The sequence below is a fragment of the Fukomys damarensis genome, unplaced genomic scaffold (genome assembly GCF_012274545.1).
Source record: "Fukomys damarensis isolate Sample0158 unplaced genomic scaffold, DMR_v1.0_HiC HiC_scaffold_1, whole genome shotgun sequence".
NCBI classification, from domain to species: domain Eukaryota; kingdom Metazoa; phylum Chordata; class Mammalia; order Rodentia; family Bathyergidae; genus Fukomys; species Fukomys damarensis.
The window spans coordinates 71,404,830-71,414,798 of record NW_022900913.1 but is presented as its reverse complement, the minus strand read 5'-3'; the positions used below and the strand labels follow the sequence as shown (position 1 = coordinate 71,414,798).

Genomic DNA, 9,969 nt, shown 5'->3' with positions numbered 1-9,969 from the left:
ACAAATAATAAAACAAAAGGGAGCTGAGGACAGCCTGTAGCTAACAGCCAGCAGAACTTGGAGCCTCAGTCTATCTGAAGGGCAATGAATTAAGGACACAATATGAATGAGCTTGAAAGCAGATTCTCTTCATACTGCAGCCACTAGATGAGAAAACTTCCTGCTGACAATGGCAAGCAGCCGGTGGCACCGGAGCCCCAGACTCTGCTCCCCAGACTGCAAGCTTCTTTTGTCTTTTAATAGTTTTACCTACTTATTTGTTTATTTCACTATAATTACCCATAGTACCTTTCCTTCCTTTGTCCTTTGCAAACTCCCTCTCCTCTTTTAGGGTCACTTCCTCTCAGAGACTGTCCTTAACTCTCCATCTTTAGGTAAAATGAGCACTTTCTCTGATTTTTCCAGGATCCTGGTATCTTGTTATATCACTAGTACTACAAACAGCAGATTGCACACTCAGAAAGGTAGGGACACCAGTGCTCAGCTACAGAAATTCAGTATATGTTTAATGAGTGAAAGTGAGGGGAGATAAAGAATGCACAGAAACTTAGATGTTAACATGTTCTTCAATGTTTCTACTGCCTAGGTAACCCCCCTATGGTTTTCTCTTTTGTTTTAGAAGTAATATTTCAATTTATCTCCTTAAAAAGAGGAGATTTATCATTCTTTTAAGTGGCAGGGTTAAATTTTGAAAAAAGATCCAATGATAGGTTTAACCTTTTCTACTATGTCACAGTTAAGAAACACGTTATTATCACGACTGTTATCTAGGAGGCATCTTAGAGTTTCACAAAGTAATAGAAACAAATATCTTTTATGAAAAATACTCTGTAAAGAAACTGTAGATTTAGACATTACTCTAAATATCAATCATACAAAAGAATTAAATATAAGGGGAAGGCAGGGAGAACGGCATAAAATTTAGTTTTGTTAACACACTAAGATCACTCTATAACACAAAGTAAACATAAGAGTATATGGAGTATATCAGATGATACTCTTTTTCTAAGTGAGATATGCAAATTCAAACCTATTTACCTTAAAGATTCAGATAATGGTGTTAAAGTGCCATTTCCCCTATCTACTACACAAAAGAAATTCAACTGGTCTCCTTCCCGGTAAACCAAGAACGTAACTTGTCTGCTGCAGGAGGCCTTCTCCCAGACCTCATCTCGACTGGGGTCCATGTACTCAGCCATCTCCCTAAGCGGGTCTTCCATGGGAACTAAAGTGGAAAAATTAACAGAAAGTTTTCAATTTACAGCAACTTTTGTGCATCTTGTACAGTGACAGGACATAATCTGCTGAAATGAGCAACCACTTGTTTATATAGCATTGTGTATGCTGTGCTTATATGAAAGAAATAAAATGCATCATTATGTTGACCAAAACATGAAGATTTTCTTTTCCTGAACCAACAGAGTCTATAAATCTGCTGATTTTTGTGATATTATCTAATATTTTTCTGCTGCATACCTTTTGCTTCCTAAATTTTCAAATATTGTTTCCAGTGATCAATAAGTGAAAAGCAATTCAAATGCCACTTATTTTAGATTAAAAGGTAAACACATACAATTGAGAGACATATGTAAAACACTGGAAGGAAGGGAAAGCTCGGAGTGGAGCTTAGTAGAACACTTCCATCTCCAAGGCCCTTGGCTCATTCCCTAGCAGCAAAACAAAAGCACAAACAAAAAACAAAGCAAAACAAACAAACAAAAAAATGCAGCAGCAGCAGCAACAGCAAGCAAACCTCTTATTCTTTCTGCTTTTATATAAGCTGTTTCTTCTCAGACCTGCTGCTCACTGATGTGAAGTTGGGTAACAGGATTCTGTGACTCAGCACACAGGGGCCAATACTGTGTTACACTGCAGAGTGAGGAGTCACTACACTTTTTCTGGTCAGGGTCCTCCCAGGAACCCCTGCTGTCCTGTAGCATCTTGTGTTTGGTCAGATGCACAGGTTCTGGGGGTCCAGAGCTGCCCTTGGGTTTGAATGACACTGTGGCCATTATGACAACCTGCTCTCACCCACAGCAACCACTGATTTTACCCCAAGGGTGGGAATGGACATTAGGAGATTGCTGCTCACAAGAGAGACGCTCCAGGAGGTCCCAGATCCAGTCCCAAGGAGCCTAGGTATCGATGCTGTAGAAAGCAAAAAGTTCTGTCCAAAGCAGTTCCCCTGTTAAGCTATAAAAACACCATTTTCTCCTAAAAGAAGCAACAGTTTTTCAATCTGTTTAACTTTCCTTCACTTACTAACAGAATTGCAAAGCTATCCTACCCTTTAAGAAGTGCTACCACTAGAAAAATACCAAACTCTGAAAGGAGTAAGAAAAAAATCATCTAAGATGTTCCTGTACCCTAAATTCACAACACAGATACAAATTGTAGAAATAAAATAAGTTTTGTGAAATAATCATTTGAATGATTTGATTGACTCAGACATAAAATGTACACTATTAAAGGACATTTGTCAGGTAAGTTCTTGGACTTTTTTTTTTTTTTTTTTTTTGGTACCAGGGATCTAACTCAGGACTTTGGAGGCAGGCGCAGTGCCACTGAGTAAATCCCCAGCCCTAGTTCTTGGCCTTTTAAAGTGAATGTTCCCCTTTCCACATTAAATGAGAAATAAAAATGATGACACTGGATGTTAGATTTTACTGCTACTGCCACTACATGCACCATTTACAAGCAGCACAGGGCCTTTCTGGGGCCTGGGCTGCTGCTGTGCACATATGTGTACATGTGTGTGTGTGTGTGTGTGAATGTGTGCACCACACATATATGTGTCAGAAGAATCATTCAGATTTTATTAGCTACAAAATAATGCATATGGAACCGGATATAATTTAATTTAATTTAAATTATTTTAAAAATAAATTTTATTTTATCCCTTTCCCCTCTTCAAGCTCCCTCCCCTCCCTATGTATACAATTTAATTTTAGAAAGGAAAGCATTTTCTATGCTTTCTTGATAATGGTTATCACAGAACAAATCCTAAAGCTAAATATTCCTGGAACACATATGGTAAAGATATTCTATGAACCATTTTAGCCTTGAAACAAGACTAAATTAGCTTTAAAAGTATGGCTTCTCAAATATAATATGGGAAGCTGTTAAACCTGGGCGCAGTTTTTCTTTTTTCACAAAGTTTTAAATGACTTAGAGTGGGCAATATTAAGCCTTTAATGTTAAAAAGTACATTTAATAAAGGCAAATTTATTAAAAACAATTTTAAATATTAAAATTAAGTGCTAACTACTGATTTATCAAGTATGGCAGAGGAAGCTGTAGAAAAATTATTATGAAGACTTTATTATAAAGCTTCAACTACCAAAGGTAGTGATGCCCTTCATTTTCATGACAAAAGAAAAAATATATATACTCATTCTCATAAAAGTGCAAAATAATTTTGCCCCTGGTAAGAAAAATTAGGTGTTCTAATTAAATACTCTGGTTTAAGGCCAGTACAACACACAAATAATAAACTTTCAAAAACATAATACAATGGAATTCATATGTCATTAAACACTGTAGGGCCGGGGGTTTCGCTCAGTGGTTCTGCCACCTGCCTCACAAGTGCAAGGACTGGAGTTTGATCTCCAGTTCCAATAAACAAACAAACAAATAAACACTGTATATATTTGTGTGTGTGTGTGTGTGTGTGTGTGTGTTTATTTTTTATTTTTTTGTACTGGGGATCAAACTCGGGTCCTTGTGCTTGCAAGGCAGGTGGCGGAACCACTGAGCTAAATCTCTGGCCCTGTACAATTCCGTTTTAACGTAATGACTCAGTAAACACTTAGCGTTCATGTAATGCTCTCAAAGTCATCATTATAAACACTGCCTGTGTCACATAAAAGCATTTTATCAGACTAGTTAACATTCCCCAATGTCCCTGCTCTAGTATGATTACTGTTTGCACTAACCTATGAAAAACAGTGCAACAGCTCTCACAAAATCCTCTTGAGGTAGCTAGGGAAAAGAGAGTAATAATCCTATTTTTAAATCACATTTGTGAAGTAATAGGTATATTGTTTGACATGTGGCAATAATCCAGCAGTGGAATCAGTACTTAAGCTTCAATTTTCTGGTTTGTGAAGAACTAAAATCTGAAGGCCTCCCCAGTACAGCAGCTGCCTCATGTAGTGGGGATTTGTATGACATCACTGAACCAGGGGCCAGTAAACACTCCTAGCTCTTGTATGTGTAGAACTTTGTTAATCAAGTCTCTGCCCACATCATCTTCTCCAAGGACCCTCCCTTCTACCCCACTTCCTAGACATTGTCACATTATCTTATCTGTTTCTGGTGCAGCTCTTATGGCCACTTGAAATTACAGTCACTCTTTACACTCTTTACACTGAACTGACACCTCATAGATAGTCACCATGCATTTGTTGAAGGAATGAATGAGCGGACTCAAGAGATCGCCCACATTCTGAGAAAGGATTCAAGAGGGTCATGAAAACATGCATGAAATCGAGACGCATCATAAACCAGGTAAATAAATGGGCAACTTTGATATTTTCCATTGCAATCATTATCCCAGGAATTGAAAACTCAGTAGGAAAGAAAGAAAAAAAAAAAGCAACAGAGTTGTATGAATCTAAACACAATGATAATATTATTTATCTATACTGCGTCATTCCTTTTGCCTTCCCTTTTCTGCAGAGGTTTACTTCTAAATCTCCCTAAATTGAATCAGGAGTTATGAAATCTTCTGGAATATATTTAAAAGTTCCTGTCTCTATGTATTTACATCTTAAAGAATAATGCCAGTGAAACAAATAAGATGCTTCTATGACCTAACAGCAGAAAATGAACTTGACTTAAACCAGAGGCTATAAAATTGCTAACTTAATGAATATCATTATCAAGCTGCTTGAAGAATGGTAGTAGAATTGCTTTAAAGTATGCTTACCTTTTCTAGTATTTATAGGTCCACCACGCATGGCCAAAACCAGCTTCAAGGTACAACCTTCTGAAATGCTGTGAACAGTTAACACAGAAATAATCTATAATCATGAAAACACATTCAACGTTAAATGTAATACAAACTAAATGCTGCTTTATTGGGCATAGTACCTTATTCTCTAAATTATAAACAGGTACAGCAACATGAATAAATTTAAAATGTTAGTATTTATAGAAATAATTAAAAAGTTAAATAGTTCCCATCAGCCTTACACTGATGTGAAATCCCAGAATAAACATACTAGAAAGGATCTCTGTGATCTGTGCCTCTCTACCCCACATGTGATCAAAATGAGACCTGCGGAGGACAGAGGCTTGCTGAAGGAGAGCAGATCTGCTCACTGCAGTAGCAAACAGTACATCAAGGTGGCCTGGGCTGGCCCCCAGGGCTCTTCCAGCTGTTCTGCATTACTCTGACTCTTCAAAAGAGTAATGAATTATGTGAGAAAAAGGAGAAGAGAAAAAACTCAAGTGTGTTTGAACCCAGTGGTGCATACAGCTCTGCTCAGTGACAGAGGTGGCCTTTAGGAGGAAAGTCTGGGCAGGGAGTGTGCCTCTCAGGCCCAGAACTCTTCTATAGATGGACAGGAAAGGAGCATGGCAGACAGGAATGGCTCAGTGTTCAGAGAGAAGTAAGGGGACAAAAAGTTAATAGGAAGATGGAAAGAGCAAGAAGGAACCATTTGACATGAAAAATAAAATGTAGGCAGGCAGGCATCAGAGGGCAAAGATTCAGGGACAACAATGAGCAGTAAGCCAACGAATCTATAGCTCAAAATTTATAATGAAATCTGGAGTTAGCTATTCGGAAAGATACATGCGAGCCGGGCGTGATGGAGCATGCCTGTAATTCCAGCACTCGGGAGGCTGAGGCAGGAGTATAGTTGTGAGTTCGAGATCACTCTGGGCTACATAACAAGTTCCAGGTCAGTCTCAACTATGTAGTGAGACCCTGTCTCAACTCCCCCGCACCCCGAAAAAAAACAAACAGAAAGATACATGCGATCCAAGGATTCAGAAGAAAAATACTGGTCTACAGATTCATTATCCTAGGCATCTATAAACTGCTAATACACAGGCTACTCACTTGTAATCATTCAAGCAGTAATCATCTTCAAGTTCCACGTTATTCCAAATTAGGTGCTGCTGACAAATGGGAATACCTTAGAGGAAGGTGATAATAAAATGTGTTGAAGAACTCAACAGTGTTTCCAAAAGAGTGTGATACAAAATTACTTCACTAAAAAACTAAGAGTATTGACAAAACACTTCTAAACTGAATACGAGGTTCCTAGCTAAAATTTACAGAATTACAAGTAAAAGCATGATTAACAATAGACAAAAATCTATTCACTTTACAAGTGTGTGTTTCAGTAGCTCTCTGGCCCTAGAAGGAAATATAAACAGCCCTATAAAAAACAAACTATCATGAGTAAGCCCTGAAGAATGTAAGATTTAAGGCATAGAAGACAGAATGCTGCAAACTAACTTTGCATTCAGTTTTATTCATTTCAAATTCCATCGTAAAAGTACACTGACAATTTTCAATGCTGAAAACCACAATCTACAAGACATTTTCTTTACATTTCTGGATGCTAAAAGAAAATTAAGGCAGATTCTATACTCCAGCATAATAATTTTTAACAATCTGCACACTTAAATGTCCCAAGAATATTTGGATTATATTAGTCAGGGAGTAAGCCTTACCTACCCAGAAGAACACTTAATGGATACTGACACTGATGGAATTTTTTTTTTTTTTTTTTTGGTACTGGGGGTTGAACTCAGGTCCTTGTGCTTGCAAGGCAGGCAACAGAACCTCTGAGCTAAATCCCTCGCCCAGGTGAAAATATTTTTCAAATATTCCACAAACCACCTTCTCAAATTGCTTTTGTCTATATTATAAAATGAGTAGATGAGAACACCACCATGAAGTGCCACATGTACTAATGTTTATTACGTAAACCAGGATCCTGGCACACACTTGACCTTTAACATCATGATTCAGCTGCAACAACAACCCTGTGAAGTGGAGTCAATGGAATATGAATTTCACATGTGCAGACACTCAGGAGCCCAGAGAGGTGACACAAGGAGAGTGTGATCAAACAGTAAGGTGACTGCTTCAAGTTTTAAAAATTTATCACAGTATGGTTCTACCACCTGCCTCACAAGCGCAAGGTCCAGAGTTCAATCCCTGATACAAAAATAAATAAATAAATAAATGAATAAATAACAATCAAAATTTATCACAGTAAAAGACACATTTGTCATAAATCCCCAATAGTCCACCTAGCTTCGAGTGCATATATCAAGTCATTCTTGCCACTTTCTCGAGTGGTTCTGGAGTCCTCTTTCCTGTCTTTAGTCAAGCTGTTGTGGCTGTTGTGATGTCTCAAATGGATTCAAAGCATTCATGTTTCATGGTCATTTTGACTATGAGGAAGAGCCAGAAGTCACAGATCTACCGAATAAGGCAGACAAGGACACTCTGTAATTTTTTTTTCCAGACAGAAATTGCCTTAGCAGAAGCAGTGTGTGACACAATGTTATCAAAATGGTGATGAAACTGTTTGCCCATTTCTCAGGCTGTTTTCTATGTACATTGTTTCTTATGTGCTCTAACAAGTCCTTAAATCATTCAGAGTTCACCATAGTGTCCCTAGGTTTCCATCAAAGTAAAAAGCACAACTAACATCTCTTTGATGCTGGATGTTCACTGGCACAGTTTTTTTTTGCATGAGGTGAACGGGGTGATTTTCTATTCAGAACTCCAAAGTTTAGTCTCAAGTTCATAACCACAGACTCAAGTTTCATCTCCCACATGACATTTCTTAAAAAGCTGGGATATAAAGTGGCATATGATAACTCCAACGAAAGTGAAAACATTTCATGTTATTTGTTGTCGGTGATCCATGATTTATGGCACACCTTAAGTATACCTTCTCTCAACTGTTGCTCATAATAAACTGAGCACACCAAACAAGGTGAAATTTGCTACACAGTTATAAGATTGGACATGCTGCTTCCAAACCCTGCCTTTCTACTGGGCAGCGTGTATCAGCTGCAATTCACCATACATTTTGATCACCATTCATGTGGCAGTGAAAGACTGGAGCTGCCTGTAGAGACTGCATTCCACTTTTACACTGACTCATCTCTAGGATATTGGCCTCCAAAAGGCAAAAACGGCTGTCTGAGCAATGTGCTTCCAGTGTTGGCCATTCATAGACTTGAATTTACCAAAGTTTAGTGAGTATTCTAAAAGGTCATCATGAACTACACTGGGGAAAATGTTCATTTCTGTGTCTCCCAAACAAAATAGTTCACTTCTTTTGCTTTTAGCTAAATGAGAAAGTCAGTATGGAATGGTTTCTAAGATATACATTATTTCACTCTAAAAATATTTTTATATTTAAGTAAGTTCAACTGCATCAAGATTAACTTTTCAATCAAACTCACTGGATTTCATCAGCCTCAGTACATAAAGCACTCTGGGCAAGAGATACCTTGTCTCCATCCAGTCAATGCAGCAGAGGATGGCTTTGTAATAAAGCCTTAGAGCTGGATGACAAGACAGAAAGGTCACTGCTTGGACTCATGTACCATAACTGTCCATGGCCTTTGCCACCAGAGAGTGGTGTGGACTGTCCAAAACCGAGCTGGGGTCCTGCCTACCACCTGAGTGTGAGAAGACTTTGGAAAGTTACCATCCTACGTGAGGCTCGCTGTTTCTCCCTCACACTGAAGGAGGCGAGGTCTGCTTCTACCACCAGGGCACTCAGAATCTCAAACACATAGAACAGAACAACTCTGCATTAAGACAGGGACTCTGAGTTTGTACTTGCTAGATCTGGCAACCACACTAAAGAGTGGCTCTTTGCATTTAAACCCCAACTTTTAATCTAGCATCACTAAATCCAGATACATTAATATCTAGAAAAATATATTTTCCTCTGAAAAGGACTTATGTATATACATTGTCTCCTTTTATAGTGCTGGGGATTTGTTATGGAAAGAACTGATAAATGACATGCAGAGACACAAAAAGTTGGTAAAATTAAAAAATGTTTACTTTGCTAGCAATGGATTGGTCTGCACCAAGAACTGTGCCAAATGACCAATCCTGGATTGGATGACAATCTAAGAGTTTTACAATCATGACCTCATTTTAGGTGATAAGACATTCTATTTCCCACAGTTTCCATCACAAATCATGGTCACAAGACAGTACAATGTTAACTTAAATGTAGCAGTTTCTTTCAGGATGTTTTATCTTTAGCTATTTCAGCTCACAAGGGTAGGGGTCAGAGATAGGAAAGCAGGACTGGTGACATTCCTTTCATCTTAACATATGTACAGCTGTACAGTTTACAGAAAGTTTTACAGCTCAGAGACTGTTACCTTAGCTTTAACATTTGGTCTCATCCTGGCATGTGGCTTAGCACATCAGGCATCTGTTAATTTTAAACGGGCTACGTGCCTTTATGCTTCAATGGTGAAATGTCAGGTGTTTTTGTTAAACAAACCAAGTAAAGCAAATTATTGTAACAAAAGGCAGCGTTTATTCTCTATTTTTTAACATTTTGTAGGTTTCAGACTATTTACAGAAGTTCTTGCTATCAGATTGAATCCAGGACCTCTTGCATTCCAGGCAATTTCTCTGTCACTGAGCTATACATACTCTCTGCCCCTAAACTTCCATTCAGTGTTTTATACTTCTTTCAAATGAAAATATTATAAAAAGTTACTTGTGAAAAAATAGACAATACAGAAAAATATAAAATATAACAAAAACTAGGTATAATTCTAAAGCCAACAGAATCTATTCTGAATATTTTGGGTATATTTCCTTTTTAAAAGTTTTTAATAAAATGGGAATATATTTTGTGAGCTGTTTTATAAACTGCCTTTTAAATGTATTGTGTACATTCTTATATCAATAAATAAAAACATACATTGCTTTGTACTACTTGATGATACTCC

At 37.7% G+C, this 9,969-nt stretch overlaps 1 protein-coding gene across 2 annotated transcripts in view; it reads right to left on the bottom strand.

The window, feature by feature from the left end:
- Positions 1–9,969, bottom strand: part of Zfand4 (zinc finger AN1-type containing 4) — a 48,724-nt gene that overhangs the window by 13,041 nt on the left and 25,714 nt on the right. For both annotated transcript variants that reach the window (XM_010622492.3, XM_010622493.3), the window contains exons 4-6: positions 6,071–6,146; positions 4,931–4,998; positions 1,039–1,225 (exon numbers count right to left, since the gene is read on the bottom strand). In XM_010622492.3, coding sequence (XP_010620794.1) covers positions 1,039–1,225; positions 4,931–4,998; positions 6,071–6,146 — 331 coding nt within the window. The remainder of the gene's footprint in view (positions 1–1,038; positions 1,226–4,930; positions 4,999–6,070; positions 6,147–9,969) is intronic.